General features: G+C 44.8%; 1 protein-coding gene across 1 annotated transcript in view; it reads left to right on the top strand.

Annotated features, from left to right (window-relative positions):
* LOC129716199 (WW domain-binding protein 2-like) overlaps nt 1–21,873 on the top strand; it is a 67,729-nt gene that overhangs the window by 12,143 nt on the left and 33,713 nt on the right. The window contains exons 2-3 of the mRNA XM_055666071.1: nt 12,793–12,901; nt 17,884–18,019. Coding sequence (XP_055522046.1) covers nt 12,793–12,901; nt 17,884–18,019 — 245 coding nt within the window. The remainder of the gene's footprint in view (nt 1–12,792; nt 12,902–17,883; nt 18,020–21,873) is intronic.

The following is a 21,873-nucleotide window of genomic DNA, read 5'->3' as shown; positions in this document are numbered from 1 at the left end:
TGCTGTGACTCTCAAAATTGAGCTTTGATGCATCGTGTTTCCATTGATTATCCTTGAGATGTTTCTACAACTTGATAGGAGTCTACAAGTGGTATATTAAATTGATTGTACATGATTTGGAAAGGCACATACCTGTCTATATAAGGTCCCACCGTTGACAATGCATGTCAGAGCAAAAAACAAGCCATGAAGACGAAGGAATTGTCTGTAGACCTCCGAGACAGGATTGTGTTCAGACACAGATCTGGGGAAAACATTTTTTGGAGCATTGCCGGTCCCGAAGAGCACAGTGGCCTCCGTCATTCTTAAATAGAACTTTGAAACCACCAGGACTCTTCATAGAGCCTGGCCAAACTGAGCAATCGGGGGAAAAGGGCCTTAGGATAGAGACTTACTAACATATTCAGGGAGGTGACAGAGCTCCAGAGTTCCTCTGTGGAGATGGGAGAAACTTCCAGAAGGACAACTATATCTGCAGCACTCCACCAATCAGGCCTTTATTATAGAGTGGCCAGACAGAAGCCACTCCTCAGTTAAAGGCACATGACAGCCCGCTTGGAGTTTGCCAAAAGGCACCTAAACAAGATTCCCTGGCCTGATGAAACCAAGATTGAACTCTTTGACCTGAATGCCAAGTGTCACGTCTGGAGGAAACCAGGCACCGCTCATCACCTGGCCAATACCATATCTACGGTGAAGCATGGTGGTGGCAGCATCATGCTGTAGGGATGTTTTTCAGCGGTAGGAAGTGGGAGACCAGTCAGGATCGAGGTAGAGATGAACGGAGCAAAGTATAGAGAGATCCTTAATGAAAACCTGCTCCAGAGCGTTCAGGACCTCGGACTGGGGCAGACGTTCACCTTCCAACAGGACAACGACCTAAAGCTCACGTCCAAGACAACGCAGGAGTGGCTTTGTGACAATTCTGTGAATGTCCGTAAGTGGCCCGGCCAGAGCCTGGACTTGAACCCGATCGAACATCTCTGGAGGAATCTGAAAATAGCTGTGCATCGACACTCCCCATCCAACCTGACAGAGCTTGAGAGGATCTACAGAGAAGAATGGGATAAATTACCCAAATACAGGTGTGCCAAGCTTGTAGCGTGATACCCAAGAAGACTTGAGGTTCTAATCACTGCCAAAGGTGCCTCAAAAAAGTACTGAGTAAAGGGTCTGAATACTTATGTAAATGTGATATTTCAGTTATTTATTTTAAATTATTTTGCAATAATTACTAAACACCTGTTTTCGCTTTTGTATTATGAGATATTGTGCATAGATTGATGATAAAAAAAAATGACTAACCAATTTTAGAATAAGGCTGTAATGTAACAAAATGTGGAAAAAGTGAAGGGGTCTGAATACTTTCTCAATGCACTGTATATCTGGACTTTCAGAAGGCTTTCGACAAGGTCCCACATAAGAGATTAGTATGCAAACTTAAATCACACGGTATTGGGGGTTCAGTATTGATGTGGATAGAGAACTGGCTGGCAGACAGGAAGCAAAGAGTAGGAGTAAACGGGTCCTTTTCAGAATGGCAGGCAGTGACTAGTGGGGTACCGCAAGGCTCAGTGCTGGGACCCCAGCTATTTACAATATATATTAATGATCTGGATGAGGGAATTGAATGCAACATCACCAAGTTTGCGGATGACACGAACCTGGGGGGCAGTGTTAGCTGTGAGGAGGATGCTAGGAGGCTGCAAGGTGACTTGGATAGGTTGGGTGAGTGGGCAAAAGCATGGCAGATGCAGTATAATGTGGATAAATGTGAGGTTATCCAGTTTGATGACAAAAACAGGAAAGTAGACTATTATCTGAATGGTGGCCGATTAGGAAAAGGGGAGATGCAACAAGACCTGGGTGGCATGGTACACCAGTCATTGAAAGTAGGAATGCAGGTGCAGCAGGCAGTGAAGTAAGCAAATGGTATGTTAGCATTCATAGCAAAAGGATTTGAGTATAGGAGCAGGGAGGTTCTACTGCAGATGTACAGGGTCTTGGTGAGACCACACCTGGAGTATTGCGTACAGTTTTGGTCTCCTAATCTGAGGAAAGACATTCTTGCCATAGAGGGAGTACAGAGAAGGTTCACCAGACTGATTCCTGGGATGGCAGGACTTTCATATGAAGAAAGATTGGATAGACGCGGCTTGTACACGCTAGAATTTAGAAGATTGAGGGGGGATCTTATAGAAACTTACAAAATTCTTAAGGGTTTGGACAGGCTAAATGCAGGAATATTATTCCCGATGTTGGGGAAGTCCAGAACTAGGGGGTCACAGTTTAAGGATAAGAGGGAAGTCTTTTAGGACCGAGATGAGAAAATCATTTTTTACACAGAGAGTGGTGAATCTGTGGAATTCTCTGCCACAGAAGATAGTTGAGGCCAGTTCATTGGCTATATTTAAGAGGGAGTTAGATGTGGCTAAAGGGATCAGGGGGTATGGAGAGAAGGCAGGGATGGGATACTGAGTTGGATGATCAGCCATGATCATATCAAATGGCGGTACAGGCTCGAAGGGCCGAATGGCCTACTCCTGCACCTATTTTCTATGTTTCCCAACTTAACACAATTTAGATCGACATGGCTGATCATCCCCAATCAGTACCCCATTCCTGCCTTCTCCCCAAATCCCCTGACTCCGCTATCATTAAGAGCCCTATCTAGCTCTCTCTTGAAAGTAGCCAGAGAACCGGCCGCCATCACCCTCCGAGGCATAAAATTCCACAGACTGACAACTCTCTGTGTGGAAAAAGTGTTTCCTCGTCTCCACTCTAAATGGCTTACCCCCTATTCTTAAATAATAATCTGCCTTCCTGTTTTTTGCTACCAAAGTGGATAACCTCACATTTATCCACATTAAACTCCATCTGCCATGCATCTGCCCACTCACCCAGCCTGTCTGTCACCCTGCATTCACATAGCATCCTCCTCACAATTCACACTGCCACCCAGCTTTGTCTGCAAATTTGCAAATGCACAGGTTTCCATACGTTATGCTCAAAATGTTAACTCCTGCATTACATTATCCATTTTCATTGCTTTTGCATCTCTGGGATAGGGTTTGATAATTTTCAAATCTGGATTGCCAAAAATCCTACCATCATTCATCAGTAATAAAGAATACAGTGCTGGAGTAACTCAGCAGGACAGGCAGCATCTCTGGAGGACATGTATAGGTGACCTTTTGTGTCAGGAACTTCTTCAGATGGTCTGAAGAAGGTGTTGACCAGGAATGCCGTTTATCCATGTCAACCAGTGATCTTGCTTGACCCGCTAAGTTACTCTGGCAACTTCTGTTCCATGCAAGATTCCAGCATCTGCAGCTCCTTGTCTTTCAGTAACATATAGTCGGCAATATTTTTTTGCTTGTAGAGTATATGATAGGGTCTGCAGTGTTGCAATTAACTGGAGTTAGCACCATTCTGACCAATTAATCCTTTGGTCGCTTTTCAGAGCCTGGGCAATTCATTCCGTGAATGGCATTTACTAATACAAAGCTTAGTTGTATTGGAGCTGGTTGATTTATTCAAAAAGTCAGAGCAACACCTGTTGCAGTACCTCTTTGCCAAGTAGACCAGTCATGCTTAATGGCTGATCTGCAGCTATTTAGCTTAGGTCACACTTGTAATGAATTAAGCCAAGAACGGAAGATAAGAAAGTTCCATCATTATTCTGTACAGTTTGCTAGCCTATTAGTCTGTTAGTTTCATGCTTTCAGTCAGTGAACTTTATTCCCTCTGGCCTTGTTGAAATACGTAATGTAATGATTTATGATTCTACTTGCAGTAATCTGCTTACTATATTTAATGTAGATTTGCGCAATGCTGTTTAATCAGGGAGCTGACAATGTGTGGCTCACAGACAAAATGGTTAGCGCATTATAATTACATTGACGCATGAATTCAAGTATAACGTATCCATCAATTCAGTTAACCTTTGGGCAGGTATTTTGAAATCTATTCTTTCAAGTTAGAAAGGCAAAGGATAGAGTCTGAAAAGATGGTTTGGATTTCTAAAAACAATCCACAAAATGTATTATTGTCAGGTGTAACAAGGTACAGTGAAAATATTTTGTTGTATGCTAATCAGATAGCAGAAAGACTATTATTACCATCGAGCTGACCATCCACATTGTATCACAAGTCATCCACAAAGTACTTTCAAGTCCATTTAGTGTGTAACTAAGCAGGATGAGCAGCAGCCAATTTAAAGCAGTGAAATATAATTGCCATATTGTATTAGAGCTAGATAGGGCTCTTAAAGATAGCGGAGTCAGGGGATATGGGGAGAAGGCAGGAACAGGGTACTGATTGGGGACGATCAGCCATGCTCACATTAAATGGCGGTGCTGGCTCGAGGGGCCGAATGGCCTACTCCTTGCACCTATTGTGTGTTGTCTATATTATTATTTTTTAGCAACCATCAGACAGGCATTGCCTCCAAGAGTGCAGCTCTCTCTCAGTTCTACATGTGTGCCATTTTAGAACCAATGTTCAGCTCCTTTAAAACAGGACTTGAATTCATACTTTTGATGCTACCACTGCATTAATGCTGATGGGGAAGCGATTAAAGAATTGGACAGAAAGGATAAGGTTGTGTAAGAAATTGTTACGTAGGAGAGCCAAGTAAGCAAGAGAGTCAGTGTCCCAAAGTATGGAAATGGATCTTTTGGCCCATCATGTTCATGCTAGCCATCAAGCACCAATCTTATACCAATCATTATTTCTAGATCTCAGCTCCATGCCTATGTGCCATAACTTTTCAAGTTCCCATCCAAATATCTATTAAATGTTGAGAATACCTCCATCACATCCTCTCAGGCAGTGTATTCCAGATTTCAACCAACCTTCGGTAAAAATGTTATTCCACAAAATTCCCCTCTAAATTTTGGTTCTCCTTATTTTAAACCTTCATACGTCTCTGCCGTGGAGAAAAACATTCTCAATATCTCTCCTATCTTGCTTCTATTCTGCTCCAAAGAAAATAATACCGAACTTTCAAGTTTTTCTTCATTGTAATCTCCTGCCTTGAGTCAATAGTACTTTATTGTCACATATACTTTGATCCAGTGAAATTCTTTGTTTAGCATACAATTCATTAAAATCATACTATACATGAGCACAAACATACATAAGAAAAGGAGTGCAACGATTGTAGTGTAAAAATGGTCGTTTTCTTATGAGGTAATACACAGTTGCTACATTTCCAGCGTTATATTTCATATTTGAAGTTTGAAGTTCTTAAAAATATCAAGTCTTCCTTTGGCCTTAAAGGCCCGTTTCCCTGGTGGCGGCACTGGGCTTCCAATAGCATTGTGTGATGCGTTTCATTCAACCCTCTGGGACATCTTAACGCCTCCTATTTTTAACTTGTTCTGGAGTTAAAATATCTCCAACTAACTCTCCCGCCCCTATCCCCAACATTTCCAACTAACATCTCTATCTTCCAGAGTGAATTTAGAGGAGAATTATGCATGTAAGACATTGTTTGTATCCTGCGGCTCACTGCACAGATTGGCCCTTGATCCCCACCCTTTCCCTGTTTATCCCCTTGCTGTAAATATGCATGAAATGATTTGGGATTTTCCTTAACCTTGTTCATTAGTGCTATTTCGTATTCCGTCGGCATTCTCTTAATTAATCCTCTCTACGTCCCTGCAATGTTTCCAGTTCCCCATACTAGTTACATGCTTCCCTTTATGGAACCCTTGACATTCAGAATTATTAGACTTGTTGGTCGTGTCTTTCACCCTTATGGGAACTAGTTAGCCCTGAACTCTCACTGTTTCACTTTTGAATATCTTCCTCTGGTCAAGTCAAGGGTGTTTTACTTTGTCATATGCCCCAGATAGAACAATGAAATTCTCACTGCTCTTTATCTACTTTTGCCAGACCCTGTCTTATCATTATTGAAATGGGCCTTCCCCTAATTCTGGATCTTACATTTCTTGGCCACCATTATTTTACTCCATAATAACCTTCAAACTTAAAGTTGGTATCTCTGAAATGCTCTCCAACTGACCCGCCCACCACTTTCCTGGCGACATTTCAAACAATCGGGGCGGCGCAGTGGTAGAGGCTGCTTTACGGCTTCAGAGATCCGGGTTCAATCCTGACTACGGGTGTTGCCTGTACGGAGTTTGTACATTCACCCCAAGACCACGTGGGTTTTCTCCGGGTGTTCCCATACTCCAAAGATGCATAGGATTGTAGATTAATTGGCTTTGGTAAAAATTGTAAATTATCCCTAGTGTGTAGAATAGTATTAGTGTTTGGGGATCACTGGTTGGTGTGGACGGTGGGCCATTGGGCCCGTTTTGGCGTGGATCTCCAAACTAAACTAATTTAATCCAGTAAACCCCTTCTCTCAGTTTAATAAGGTCTCCTGGACACACTCTCAACATTTTGCTATATCAGAGCTTTTCACAACAAGGCAGTAGTAGTGGTGGGAGTTAAAAAAGCAAACATTAGTGTAGAGAGCACAAGATGAGTTACAATTTTTAATATGTTAAGATCAAAAATAGTATTTTGTTTCAACTGGTTGCTTGGAGTTTGTTGCAATTCTGGGAGCTGCATGGACGTTGAACAAAGGATTTAATATATTTTAACATATATGGGCACTGGTCCAATATTGTAGTTTGTTATGAATAAACCCTGGAGAGAGGCAACTTTACAGATGACCTACAGGAAACAGAAAAGGTGAGTTGCCTAAAGTTGTTGAATTTAATATTGAATCATTCCAGGTCATAATACACACCTGAAGGATTGTGTACAATTTTGGTCTCCTAATTTGAGGAAGGACATGCTTGCTATTGAGGGAGTGCAGCGTTGTTCACCAGATTAATTCGCGGGATGGCGAGATTGACAAATAGAAACATAGAGAAATTAGGTGCAGGAGTAGGCCATTCGGCCCTTCGAGCCTGCACCGCCATTCAATATGATCATGGCTGAAATGATGAAAGAATGGATTGACTGGGCACTGGAATTTAGAAGGTTGAGAGGCCACCTTGTAGAAACATAAAATTCTTAAGCGATTGTACAGGCTAGATGCAGGAAAAATGTTCCTATGTTGGGGGAGTCCAGAATCAGGGGTCACAGTAAGAATAAAGGGTAGCCTGTTTAGAACTGAGATGAGGAAAATCTTTTTCACCCAGAATGTAGTGAATCTGTGGAATTCTCTGCCACAGAAGGCAGTTCAGGCCAATTCAATGGATGTTTTTCAAGAGAGAGTTAGAGCTCTTAGGGCTAATGGAATCGAGGGATATGGGGAAAATGCAGGAACGGGGTACTGATTTTAGATGATCAGCCATGATCATATTGAATGGTGGTGCTGGCTCGAAGAGCCGAATGGCCTACTCCAGCACCTATTTCCTATGGTTCTCGAGTGGCTTCCCTTCGCCTGTACTCTGTGAACAATACAATTTGTAAATTTCAAAACTGTACGGATATGTAATCCACATTATAACAGGTTTTTTAAAGACTGATTCTCGTTTGTGTTAATGCCTGATTGTTCTATATCTGTAACAGATGGGGAAAAATGAATATCTCTGATAGGGCTAGGATTACTGTGGAAGTGTTTTAATGAAGTCATCTGCTTGATAGAAAATTGACGGCATAGAGAGAGAGAGAGAGAGAGAGAGAGTGTGCGCAAATGAGAGAGGGGAGTGCAAACAACAGAATAAAAACTGCAAAATCAAACCTGTAGAAAAGGTTTGGCAGGTCAGGCAGTATTAATGGAGAGAGAATAATTGAGGTCACTTTACTGATGACCTACAGCAAACAGAAAAGGTGAGTTGTCTAACGTTGTTGAATTTAATATCGAGTCCTTCTAGGTCAGACTTTTCTGTCAATAATGACCTTTCATCCCTGACTGTCACTCATCAGTAGATGTTTATCTCGGACTACAAGTACTCTCTGTGAGCAACAAGCTTAGCACAGTTTAATCAATTACCTTCTTGAAGCGGCACTGTGTGGGTTTAGCTATTGGGAAATGAAAGCTGATCATTTATATACTGAGTGTAGGAAAGAACTGCAGATGCTGGTTTAAATCGAAGGTAGACACAAAATTCTGGAGTAGCTCAGCATCTCTGGAGTCTCTGCAGCATCTCTAGAGAGAAGGAATGGGTGACATTTCGGGTCGAGACCCTTCTTCCGACTGATGTCCAGGGAGTGGGCAGGACAGAGATAGAATGTAGTCGGAGACAGTAAGACTGGTGTGAGGTGAGGACAAGGGGGACTCTGCCCTTGTTGCGAATGGGGGGAGCAAGAACCGAGCTGTGGGATATCGAGGAGACCCTAGTGAGAGCCTCATCTATAATGGAAGAGGGGAACCCCCGTTTCGTAAAGATTGGGGAGATCTCCGATGTTCCAGTATGGAAAACCTCATCCTGGGCGCAGATGCGGTGTAGACGGAGAAATTGGGAGTAGGGGATAGAGTCTTTACAGGAAGCAGAGTGGGAAGAAGTGTGGTCTAGATAGCTATGGGAGTCAGTTGGTTGATAGTAGATGTCGGTCTACACTGCCATAATTCAAAGTCAAACATTTATTCTTAAAACAACTGAATATTAGATTTCACAATCCTTGTTAAAGATACATTCCACCCCCCACAGTGCCCAGCAGTCCCGGAAATCCTCCAGGGTGCCCATGGACAGTGTGTAGTCCCTCTCTAATGACACCTGGGCGCGGACGTAACCCCGGAAAAGGGGCAGGCAGCCGGCTCAGGCAGAGCTCTCTTACACCTGGCGTAGTGACTCGCAGCTTAGCCAGGCCCAGGTGTTAGCCAACCAGGACATTCTTGGTTCTACCCTCTCCCATCCGCACACAGTGTCCAGAGATAGGATGGTGGGTGTGAAATGCAGCCACAAGCAAAAGAGCGCAGCCCCTTCAGATATAGGAACTGAAGCTGCAACCTCACACACTCCATATGGAATACAGACTCATCCAGCACACACAAGTGGCAGGCAGCTGGCCAGTCTGTGAACCGGCACAGAAACAGGTTACCTTTAATAAAAAATAAACTATTCAATTATTATGAAAATAATATTTACATAATAAAACAGTGATAACGCACCCACCATCATAATACAAAATCACCAAATTAATGTATCACTAAATTTTCAAATAACTATAATCACCATGCTTGTCAAGGATACATTCCAACCCGCCCGTGGTGTCCAGCGATCCCGGAAATCCCCCAGGGTGCCCGTGGACAGCGCGTTGTCCCCCTCAAGTGAGACCTCATTTAGAATATTGTGTTCAGTTCTGGGCAACATGTTATAGGAAAGATATTGTCAAGCTTGAAAGGGTTCAGAAAAGATTTATGAGGATATTGCCAGGACGAGAGGGTGTGAGGGGGAGAGGTTGAGCAGGCTGGTTCTCTATTCCATGGAGTGCAAGGGGATGAGGGGAGATCTTATAGATGTATACAAAATCATGAGAGGAATAGATCGGGTAGATGCACAGAGTCTTTTACCCAGAGTTGGGGAATCGAGGACCAGAGGACGTAGGTTGAACAGATTTAACAGGAATCCGAAGGGTAACTTTTTTTACACAAAGGGTGGTGGGTGTATGAAAGAAGTTGCCAGAGGAGGTAGTTGAGGCTGGGACTATCCCATCGTTTAAGAAACAGTTAGACAGGTACATGGATAGGACAGGTTTGGAGGGATATCAGGGCTCGAAATTCACGGCTGCCCTGGTGCCCCAGACCACTCAAAGCGCCGCCGGGCAACCTAAACACCGAGCCATTTTGCCCGGCTTGGCAACTAGATACTGGTTTGTACCGAAGATAGACACAAATAACTCCGCGAGTCAGGCAGCATCTCTGGAGAAAAGGAACGCGACGTTTTGTGTCGGCGGAGACGGTTGTATTGCGTGGGAAAGATACTAGGTGCAGGGTGAGGAAGGGACGCAGAGAATGACGGGCGCTGAACTGCGAGAGACAGCGCTTCATCTCCTCATCCTCCCGCACCCAGCCCGCCCTGATAAGGGCCACTGCTTGCAAATCCGCTAACGCGCTTTAACCCCCCCCCCGCACACCAAGGCTGGGACGAGGGAGGGAGGTAGGGGGAGGCCTCGGCGTGCGGGAGGGTTTGTTTTGAAAGCGGTTTTCGCCGTCAGCAGGATTGCTGTCGCGGCTGCTGCTGCTGTGCGGAAGCCGTCATTCGCTCCGACACTTCTGAAGCAGCAGCACCAAAGATACTATAGCTATGGGATCTTTGAGCTGCACCGCTCGGCCCCGCACCTTGCTGTTTGCTGGCGGAGGAGGGAGGCGGTGGGGAGCAGTTCCCAACGGCCAAGGCAGCGGGGCGATGTTGTCCGAGGAGCGCTGACCTTCCTTCCGCCCCACCTCGCCCCCCTTCTCTCTCTCTCTCTCTCTCTCTCTCTCTCTGTATCTCTCTCTCTCTCTTGTATGCTCCCTCCACCCCCCCCCCTTATCGTGGGACCCCTCCTCTACATCCCGCACTGATCCCCATTCCCGCCTCTATTCAGTCCTCACTGACACAGTCTGAAGAAGGGTCTTGACCCGAAACGTTGCCTATTTCCTTCACTCCATAGATGCTACCTCACCCGCTGAGTTTCTCCAGCACTTTTGTCTACCCCCATCCATCCTGTACTGAACCCCCCGGTTCAACACCACTGACATCCCCCGTTTTACCTACTCCAACCAACACGTACTAATTCACCTGCCTCAATCCATCCATTCTGCACCGACTGCCTTCTAATCTCCGCCCCCCCCCCCCCCCCCCCGCCCCCCCGCCATCTACCCACCCCGCACTGATTCACCTGACCCTATTGTCCTGGAAATCTCTTCTGAGCGAACATTGACTACGTTTGATAACGGAATGCAGTCAAATGTGTTTTCCCAATATTATTATTTTTTTTAATCCATAAAGATGGATTCATTAAATTGTGAACACGTGAAACATTAAAACCGCAGTGTTCGATTGTCACTGCTGCCGTTGACACGTTATTACAGAATTCATTTTAACAGCAAATCAATGCTCTCAATATGGAGTATCAGTACTGTAGTTATTTAATGAGCAACATTCACAACTATATGACACAGGTTGATCATACGCTGAATAATAATAATAATAATAATAATAATTTTATTTATAGAGCACTTTAAAAACAAACATAGCTGCAACAAAGTGCTGTACATCACTAATCATTGACAAAAAAGTTAATACACACCAAAAATAACAATCAAAAGAAATAGTAGGAAAAGACATGTAAAATAAAGAAACATCAAAAACACCACAAACAGAAGCAAAGCCTCAGGCATGGTCAAAAGCCAGGGAGTACAAATGCGTTTTAACACTGGATTTGAAGATGGACAGTGAGGGGGCCTGTCTGATGTGCAGCGGCAGGGTGTTCCAGAGTGCCGGAGCAGCAACAGAGAAGGCTCTATCCCCTCTGAGCCTCCGACTAGACCTCGGTACCTCCAGGAGCAGCTGACCAGCTGACCTGAGGGACCGGGCAGGAGTGTATGGGTGGAGCAGCTCAGAGAGGTAAGGCGGGGCGAGCCCATTCAGAGATTTAAAAACAAATAACAGTAACTTAAAATGAACCCGAAAGTGCACCGGGAGCCAGTGTAGGGAGGCCAGAATTGGCGATATGTGCTCCCTCTTTCGAGTCCCTGTTAAAAGGCGAGCAGCAGCATTCTGAACCAACTGGAGACGAGCCAGTGAAGAACGAGCAACACCAAAATAGAGCGCGTTACAGTAATCCAGCCTAGATGTAATAAAGGCATGGATTACTGTCTCAAAATGCTGCCGCTCGAGAATGGGCTTCACCTTCGCCAGCTTCCTTAGGTGAAAGAAGCTGGACTTAACCACCGCGCATATTTGGCGAATAATCCAACCACATTTTTGTTTGGAAGTGGAAAGAACTAATAGAAATTGCATTCATTGCAACGTGTAAAAAGAGTTGAGATACTGTCTTATAATTTTGCTGCATGTCATTGTGGTATATATCATGTCTTGATTGGTGAATGTTTAGTTTGTGACTTTATTTGAAGCAGAAATAATATGTGAATGCTTCGAGTATAATTCCGACTGGTAACTATGCACTTCGTCCAAGCACATTATCGCACGTGTCTTGCAAGCCATCTTAAATGACCACCTAAACTGTCATTTGGCAACCTAAAAAGCGGCCAAGCTTGCCCGGCTGGCAACAGGGAAAAAAGGTTAAGCGAGAGCCCTGGATATGGACCAGGTATGGCAGGTATGTGGGACTAGTGTAGCTGGGACATTGTTGGCCGGTGTGTGGGCGAGTAGGGCCAAAGGGCCTGTTTCCACACTGTGTCACTCTCCATATAGGCGTGGAACATAGACTCATCCAGCCCGCAAAGGTATAGAAAGAGGTTACATGGGACTCCTCTGTGTTATATTGTCCAGGTCCCCGATGTAAAGGGGTTGAATGGAGCGATGAGCACGGTTGGGAGCACTGAGCGGATTCGCTGCTGGGTCGGCGAGGCCCACTGGAGTCTGGGCTTCTCGCATCCGCTCATTTTCCCATCGCGGCTGGTTCTGTGATCCTCTCCCACAGTTTCTGTTCATTTTTACTTTGCAAATCATTCAGGTTATAAACGTCGCCGTAATTTGAGGACTGTCTGTGCGTGTCACAGTTCTGCAAGACATAGCTCTCATGGTCAGACACCCAATAGGAGCAATATTAGCTGAGTTCATGTTAGTTCATGAGTTAGGAATAAATAGATGAATTCATTAAGTTTGAGAGAAACAGTATTGAATTATTAGTTGAATTTTTTGATTTATATTTCAGCTTTTTAAAGGAATGCAAAGATGTAGAGCTATCATTCGGTGACTTGACTGCAAAGTCGGATTTCTTTAAAGGGACCAAGAAGGGAACTCTGTACTTGACCCCATACAGGGTAAGTTTCTGATCTCAGATTGATTTCAACCCTGCACCCAAATTGTTGGTCTGACCACAGATTTCTTCATTAAAACAACTTAATGGAATTTTATCAAATGTCAATGACATCTGTATAGTTTGCCAGGTTCAATGAAATAAAAAAAACATAACTTAACACATTTTCTATTCTACCTAATATGTCCTTAAACACAACTTCAAGATGTGTTCCAATGATTTGCTACCCTTTGAATGAAGAAACATTCTCATCTCAGCCCTGACAAGCCATTCCCTACGTTGAGTCGTTGACCTCTGGTCCGAACACCCCAGCCAGGGAAAACATAACCCCTGAATGTATTATGTCATGCCCTGGAACCAATATGTACTGTTCAATGAGAAAAAAGACACTGTGCTAGAAAAACTCAGCAGGTCAGGCAGTATCTCTGGAGAACATGGATAGCCATTTCAGGACAGGACCCTTCTTTAGACTGATTGTTGCAGTGGGGAAAATAGAAGATTAATGGGCAGGACAAAGTCTGGCAAATGATAGGTGGATACAGGTGAGGGGGGGAGTGGGGGTGCTTGGCATATGTTTGGACAAAGGCCAGAGAGGAAAAGACAAAGTGTGAAATAAGGATAGAAGAAGGGCAAAATGTGAAGTCTGGGGAAAGAATGGGGGGGAAGGTGAAAGGGAGAAATAGATGCGCATGAGGCTGAGCACAGGGAAGAGAGAGGAAAATGTTGGGTGGGGTGTTTGTATGTTAGTTATGTGATATTGAGAATTCAATGCTCACACTGTTGGGTTGTAAGCTAGCAACACTTTCAATTAGATCTTCTCTCTCCTTCATAAACTCCAGAGAGTTGAGACCCAGTTTTCTTAATCTCTTCAATCCTCAAGTATTTCTGATTCTCAAGGGAACAAAACAGTATTCTTAATTAATTCTCATCAGGAACCGGTGTAATGCAAGAAGATGTCGTTACTCTTCAACTCAAATCCCCTTTCAGTACACAGGTCACCGAGGTATAGAATAGATGTGGTTGCGATGGGGGAGGGTGCAGACGAGATTCGCCAGCATGTTTAAAAAAGCAGATGCTGGAAAAATCGAAGGTACACAAAAATGCTAGAGAAACTCAGCAGGTGAGGCAGCATCTATGGAGAGAAGAAATAGGCAACGTTTTGGGTCAACGCCCTTCTTCAGACCCTTATTCACCAGCATTCTACTGCAGTTGTACAGGGTCTTGGTGAGACCACACCTGGAATATTGCGTACAGTTTTGGTCTCCTAATCTGAGGAAGGACATTCTTGCCATAGAGGGAATACAGAGAAGGTTCACCAGACTGATTCCTGGGATGTCAGGACTTTCATATGAAGAAAGACTGGATAGACTCGGTTTGTACTCACTAGAATTTAGAAAATTGAGGGGGGATCTTATAGAAACTTACAAAATTCTTAAGTGGTTGGACAGGATAGATGCAGGAAGATTGTTCCCGATGTTGGGGAAGTCCAGAACAAGGGGTCACAGTTTAAAGATAAGGGGGAAATCTTTTAGGACCGAGATGAGGAAAACATTTTTCACACAGAGAGTGGCGAGTCTGTGGGATTCTCTGCCACAGAAGGTAGTTGAGGCCAGTTCATTTGCTATATTTAAGAGGGAGTTAGATGTGGCCCTTGTGGCTAAATGGATCCGGAGGTATGGAGAGAAGGCAGGTACAGGATACTGAGTTGGATGATCAGCCATGATCATATTGAATGGCGGTGCAGGCTCAAAGGGTCGAATGGCCTACTCCTGCACCTATTTTCTATGTTTCTATGATGTGCAGGAAGGTCTGAAGAAGGGTCTCGACCCGAAACGTCACCCATTACTTCTATCGAAAGATGCTGCCTGTCCCGCTGAGTTACTCCAACATATTGTATCTATCTTCACCAGCATGCTGCCTAGGATGGAGCAGTTCAATTGTGAGGAGAGATTGGAGGAGCTAGGTCTTTTCTGCCTGGAGTGGAGGAGGTTAAGAGGAGACAAAATGGAGGTGTATAAAATAGAGGGTTATAAATAATGTACACTGTAGGAAGCTTGCATCCACATCAGAAGTAGATAGAAGGAGCACATGAGGTTTAGGGTAGGGGGGGAATAGATTAAGAAAGGATGTGCGGGAGGGCTGTCTTCACCCAGAGAGGGGTGAGTACGAGGAATACACCAATCCTGAGGGGGTGATGGAGCTGGGTCACTGACAGCATTTATGATGTGTCTCCATGAATCATTGTCGTAAAGGCTGTGACCAAGGGCTGGGAGATGGGATTAATATAAACTGGTTTGCCAGGTTAGTTGGGCTGAATGCTCTATTTCCTTGATGCACCATTCAGTGATTTTAGTTGCACACCACTTTTTCCTTTGACTGACCAGCTTTTAGGAATGTTCAGGAAGGAACTGCAGATGCTGGTTTAAACCAGATAGACACAATAAGCTGGAGTAACTCAGTGGGACAGGCAGCATCTCTGGAGAAAAGGAATAGGTGATATTCGGGAAGAGGGTCTCGACCCGAAACGTCACCTATTCCTTTTCTCCAGAAATGCTGCCTGACCCGCTGAGTTACTCCAGCTTTTGTGTGTACCACAAGGATTCACTGTGTTCACTGTTGATCATAATTTATACTAAAATCAGTGGTGTCGCAAGCAGTGAGGGTGTCTTAAGATTAAAATGGGATCTTAATTAACTGGGTCAATTGGACAAAGTGTCCAAATAATTTGAATATCAGACTATAGAGCATTAAGTTTGAGCTCTGGTTCCCGGAGTCACAATCACTTTCTGCACATAACATAGTCTTGGAATTGTCCACCTGCTGCAGTGCCACACGTTATCTGTCATCATGCCTGTGTGAGGTTAGCCTGATTACCAATCACGTGTCAACTGCTGGCATGGTGGTGCAGCGGTAGAGTTGCTACCTTACAGCGCTTGCATCGCCAGAGACCCGGGTTCGACCCTGACTACGGGTGCTGTCTGTACGGAATTTGTGCGTTCTCCCCGTGACCTGTGGGTTTTCTCCAAATCCTTTGGTTTCCTCCCACACACCAAAGATGTACAGGTTTGTAGGTTAATTGGCTTGGGTTTGTACACTAGGTATAAGTGTAAATTGTCCCTAGAGTGTGTAGGCATTGTGTTAATGTGCGGGGATCACTGGTCGGTGTGGACTCGGTGGCCCAAAGGACCCGTTTCCTCGCTGTATCTCTTAACTAAACTAGATTTTATACGTGTTAATTTTTGTCTCGTTACTAATCTAGCTTCAAGTACCAGTTTTAATTAAATGTACGCAATGTTACAACTTAAAGCAAATCCAGTTTAAAAATGGAGAGAACTACAAGCTCATCAGCCAGATTAACCTAAATTTACCTTCAGATTTACATTACCAAGACTGAACAGGATATTTACAATCCTATAATGTTTTATAAATAGAATCATAGAAAATAGGGGCAGGAGTAGGCCATTCAGCCCTTCGAGCCAGCACCATTCAATATGATCATGGCTGATTATCCTAAATCAGTACCCCGTTCTGCTTTCACCCCATGTCCAAATCAGTAACCAAATCTTTCCTCACCAAATTGTTCCCACTGTAGGCACCACACGCAATTGGCACAGCAAACTGTACACCACACGTAATGGGCACAGCAAACATATGCTGTGTTTATCCTTTACAATTGATGTTTGATATAAACAACCATGATAATGATCAGTCACTGCTGCACTAACTGCTTTCAGCTGGGCGTGTGCGAGTGACTGAATTTTTCAGCCTGTACTGAGTTATGGGGAAATGGAGACAGGCTGCCACCACCCATTGCAACTCATTATTCTGTAATTACAAGCGTCGGTGGACAGTGACGCAGCGGTTGAGCTGCTGCCTTTCAGCACTAGAGACCCAGGTTAAATCCTGATTATGAGTGCTGTCTGTACGGCGTTTGCACGTTCTCCCCATGACTTGCTTGGGTTTTCTCTGGGTCCTTCCACACTCCAAAATGTGCACGTTTGTAGGCTAACTGTAAATTATCTCTAGTGTGTGTGTAGGATTGTTAGTGTGCAGGGTCGGCGTGGATTAAGTGGGCCAAAGGGCCTGTTTCCGTGCTGTTTGTCTAAACTAAGCTAAAGCGCAGGACTGTAGGTATAAGGGGACCCGCTCAAATTCCAGCGACGGATCGGGGGGCGGTGAGTCCGGGAACATTGGGGGGGGGGTCTCTGCCCTAGGTCCGAGGGGGAGATGCCCAGATCTGGCTGTGATGAGTCTGAGCACTCCACCATAATTTACAGCTGAGGTTTGCACTTCAGTTGCCTCAAATAAGCCTCTTTGTCAAGTACAGCAGAGTATCTGGCATAGGACTGTGCCCAGTTTTTTTAAAAAAAACGTGGGGCTAAGAGGAAACAGGAAATGGGAAAAAGGCAGATTTCCGTAGTGAAATTTCCTTTCCTAGTAATGAGGCTTTGTGTTTGCATAGACATGCGTAAGTTCAAGTGGAAAGAACACAATACACACATAAACTAAAATTTAACATAAAGATCCATCACTGATGGAAGCCGATAAAGTTCAGTCATCTTCCTCCTTTGTTCACCTGGGGGGGGGAGAGAGGGGAAAAAAGGAGGAGACACTGAGAAAGTCGTATCTTTGTCGAGGTAAATGACTGAAAAATAGTTTTCCCCTATTCTCCCTGGTCCCCATTTAAACTAACCGAGAAACATTGAAATACACATTTAAAACATACTTAAAATAATAAAAACAGAGAAGGGACATGACAGACTGCTGGCGAGGCAGCCATTGCTGGCGCCACCCGGTGGATGTGATGCGCGTGGTCTGCTAATTTGTCAATTGTTTTTGCAGTCATTCTACCTGGAACTAGTATATAGAGAGCCAAGGGGCAAAATAGTCTCCACCCTATTGCTGCTTCCTATATCTCTGTTCATTTGTCAGGGAAAATAAATTGAAACATAACCTGCAAGCTGTTGCCAAATTCTCTTGTTTCAGATGATCTTTGTATCAAAAGGAAAAGACCCAATGCAGTCATTCATGATGCCCTTCTATCTGGTAAAAGGATGTTCTATTGAACAGCCAGTCTTCTCAGCTAATTACATAAAGGGTACCGTTCACGCTGAGCCTGGAGGTATGTGGAATTCATGAAAGGTTAAGTTCAGAACTGTCACGCTATTATTTTAGCAAGTAAACGGAATGGAGAGATATGGATCGTGTGCAGCTGAAAGCTTCTTTTGGCATCATGTTCCTTCTTCTTCTTATCGAGTCCACACACTGGATTAGAAGTTGTTCAGCCAGAGCGGAACACACCTCTCGACATCTGTATACAATGGTGTCTGTCTTGTCACTTCTTGTGCGTGGTGGTGGAAAGATTGGCGGAAACAAGGCTGCGACGTGAACGCTCTTTCCTTGACCCCATCATGTTCCTGAGCTGCAGTTCTTTATATTGTATGCTCTATGTAAGCTGGATGTGGAAACTGAAAGGCAAAACAAATGGGTAACGTCACGTTACCAGCAACTCAGTTATAACCATATAACCATATAACAATTACAGCACGGAAACAGGCCATCTCGGCCCTACAAGTCCGTGCCGAACAAATTTTTTTTCCCCTTAGTCCCACCTGCCTGCACTCATACCATAACCCTCCATTCCCTTCTCATCCATATGCCTATCAATTTATTTTTAAATGATACCAATGAACCTGCCTCCACCACTTCCACTGGAAGCTCATTCCACACCGCTACCACTCTCTGAGTAAAGAAGTTCCCCCTCATATTACCCCTAAACTTCTGTCCCTTAATTCTGAAGTCATGTCCTCTTGTTTGAATCTTCCCTATTCTCAAAGGGAAAAGCTTGTCCACATCAACTCTGTCTATCCCTCTCATCATTTTAAAGACCTCTATCAGGTCCCCCCTTAACCTTCTGCGCTCCAGAGAATAAAGACCTAACTTATTCAACCTATCTCTGTAACTTAGTTGTTGAAACCCAGGCAACATTCTAGTAAATCTCCTCTGTACTCTCTCTATTTTGTTTACATCCTTCCTATAATTGGGCGACCATAATTGTACACCATACTCCAGATTTGGTCTCACCAATGCCTTGTACAATTTTAACATTACATCCCGTTATGTTTCAAATTCACTGACAGGGTGAATATCTCCAATTGTCCTTGAATCTCAAAGGCAAATTGTTATCTGAGATTTTATGGGGCAGGAAAAATCATGCACATTTGTGATTATTAGTAAATCCAGCAGGGATCAGACAGGAAACAAAGAGTAGGGATTAACGGGTCCCTTTCAGAATGGCAGGCAGTGTCTAGTGGGGTACCACAAGGCTCTGTGATGGGACCGCAGCTATTTACAATATACATCAATGATTTGGATGAAAGGATTCAAAGTAACATTAGCAAATTTGCAGATGACACAAAGCTGGATGGCAGTGTGAACTGTGAGGAGGATGCTATGAGAATGCAGGGTGACCTGGACAGGTTGGGGGAGTGGACAGATGAAGTTTAATGTGGATAAATGTGAGGTTATCCGCTTTGGTAGCAAAAACAGGAAGGCAGATTACTATCTTAATGGCGTCAAATTGGGAAAAGGGGAAATACAACGGGATCTGGGGGTCCATGTTCATCAGTCTATGAAAGTAAGCATGCAGGTAGGTACAGCAGGCAGTGAAGAAAGCGAATGGCATGTTGGCCTTTGTAACAAGAGGAGTCGAGTATAGGAAGTGGCGGCGCTGTTGAATGGCTGCGGCTCGCCTGCAGTCCGTTTGTTTTTACTTTTTTGTGTCGTTTTTTTCATTTTGTGTAGCTAAGTTTTTTGTTTTTAGGTTGTGTTTATGTGTGTGTGTGGGGGGGGGGGTTGAAACGGGGCTTGCTGTCTCTTCCTTCGGGGGAATGCAACTTCTTTGTCGTATCCCCCTTCTCTGCCTCCGTCTGCGCTGAGGCCTAATGGCGGAGCTGGGCTCGCTCCCGTGAGGGCGGTCCGGCTCGGGGCTGGAACGGCGCTCCCGTGAGGGGCTGTGACGCTCCCGTGAGGGCGGCCTGGCGCGGGGCTGAGACGCTCCCGTGTGGGCGGCCCAGCCTGAGGGAAACAGCGCTCCCGTAGGGGCGGCCCAGCTCGAGGGAAACGGCGCTCCCGTAGGGGTGGCCCAGCTCGAGGGTGGAACGGTGCTCCGGTGGCTGAGACGCCGTTCTGGCGGCAGTGACCTGAATCCGGGGTTTGGCCGCGGGTCAGTGGACGATGTCGTCAACAGCTGCGTTCGCTGGACTGGAGGGCGGCAGCTTCAACCACCCCCGGGCCGCGGTGTCTGAACCGGCCTGTTCGCGGTGAGCCGCGGGACTGATTATACCATCACCCGGTGGGGTATCGCCTCAGCGCAGAGGGAGAAGAGGAGGGAAGAGACTGCAGTCCTAAGATTTTTGCCTCCATCACAGTGAGGAGGTGCTTGGTGGACTCACTGTGGTGGATGTTAATTTGAGTTTACTGTCTGTTCTGTTGTTTATTATTGTATTATTGTATGTATGACTGCAGGCACGAAATTTCGTTCAGACTGAAAGGTCTGAATGACAATAAAGGAAAGTCAGGAGCAAAGAGGTCCTTCTGCAGTTGTACAGGGCCCTAGTGAGACCACACCTGGAGTACTGTGTACAGTTTTGGTCTGCTAATTTGAGGAAGGGCATTCTTGCTATTGAGGGAGTGCAGCATAGGTTTACAAGGTTAATTCCCGGGATGGCAGGACTATCATATGCGGAGAAAATGGAGCGGCTGGGCTTGTACACGCTGGAGTTTAGAAGGTTGAGAGAGGATCTTATTGAAACATATAAGATTGTTAAGGGTTTTCACACACTAGAGGCAGGAAACGTTCCCGATGTTGAGGGTCCAGAACCAGGGGCCACAGTTCAAGAATAAGAGGTAAGCCATTTAGAACGGAGACGAGGAAACACTTTTTCTCACAGAGTTGTGAGTCTGTGGAATTCTCTGCCTCGGAGGACGGTGAAGGCCGATTCACTGGATACTTTCAAGAGAGAGCTAGATAGGGCTCTTAAAGATAGCGGAGTCAGGAGATATGGGGAGGAGGCCTGAACGGGGTGCTGATTGGAGATGATCACATTGAATGGCAGTGCTGGCTTGAAGGGCCGAATGACCTACTCCTGCACCTATTGTCTATTGTCTAAAATTCCTTTCTCCCACATTGGTCAAAATGGAGAGTTGTTAAAGGGAATAAAGTTGGTTCATTTGATAGATATTTGTGGACAAGCATGTAATCTCTATGTAGCATCAATGTGTAGAGCAACGTACATGCATATTAACCATATAACAATTACAGCACGGAAACAGGCCATCTCGACCCTTCTAGTCCGTGCCGAACACGTATTCTCCCCTAGTCCCATATACCTGCGCTCAGACCATAACCCTCCATTCCTTTCTCGTCCATATAACTATCCAATTTATTTTTAAATAACAAAAACGAACCTGCCTCCACCACCTTCACTGGAAGCTCATTCCACACAGCCACCACTCTCTGAGTAAAGAAGTTCCCCCTCATGTTACCCCTAAACTTCTGTCCCTTAATTCTCAAGTCATGTCCCCTTTATTTGCATCTTCCCTCCTCTCAGTGGGAAAAGCTTATCCACGTCAACTCTGTCTATCCCTCTCATCATTTTAAAGACCTCTATCAAGTCCCCCCCCTTAACCTTCTGCGCTCCAAAGAATAAAGCCCTAACTTGTTCAACCTTTCTCTGTAACTTAGTTGCTGAAACCCAGGCAACATTCTAGTAAATCTCCTCTGTACTCTCTCTCTTTTGTTGACATCCTTCCTATAATTAGGCGACCAAAATTGTACCCCATACTCCAGAATTGGCCTCACCAATGCCTTGTACAATTTTAACATTACATCCCAACTTCTATACTCAATGCTCTGATTTATAAAGGGCAGCACACCAAAAGCTTTCTTTACCACCCTATCTACATGAGATATTG

The sequence above is a fragment of the Leucoraja erinacea genome, unplaced genomic scaffold, assembly GCF_028641065.1.
Source record: "Leucoraja erinacea ecotype New England unplaced genomic scaffold, Leri_hhj_1 Leri_185S, whole genome shotgun sequence".
NCBI classification, from domain to species: Eukaryota; Metazoa; Chordata; class Chondrichthyes; order Rajiformes; family Rajidae; genus Leucoraja; species Leucoraja erinaceus.
The sequence above is the reverse complement of the archived record's forward strand: the minus strand, read 5'-3'. Positions and strand labels throughout refer to the sequence as shown.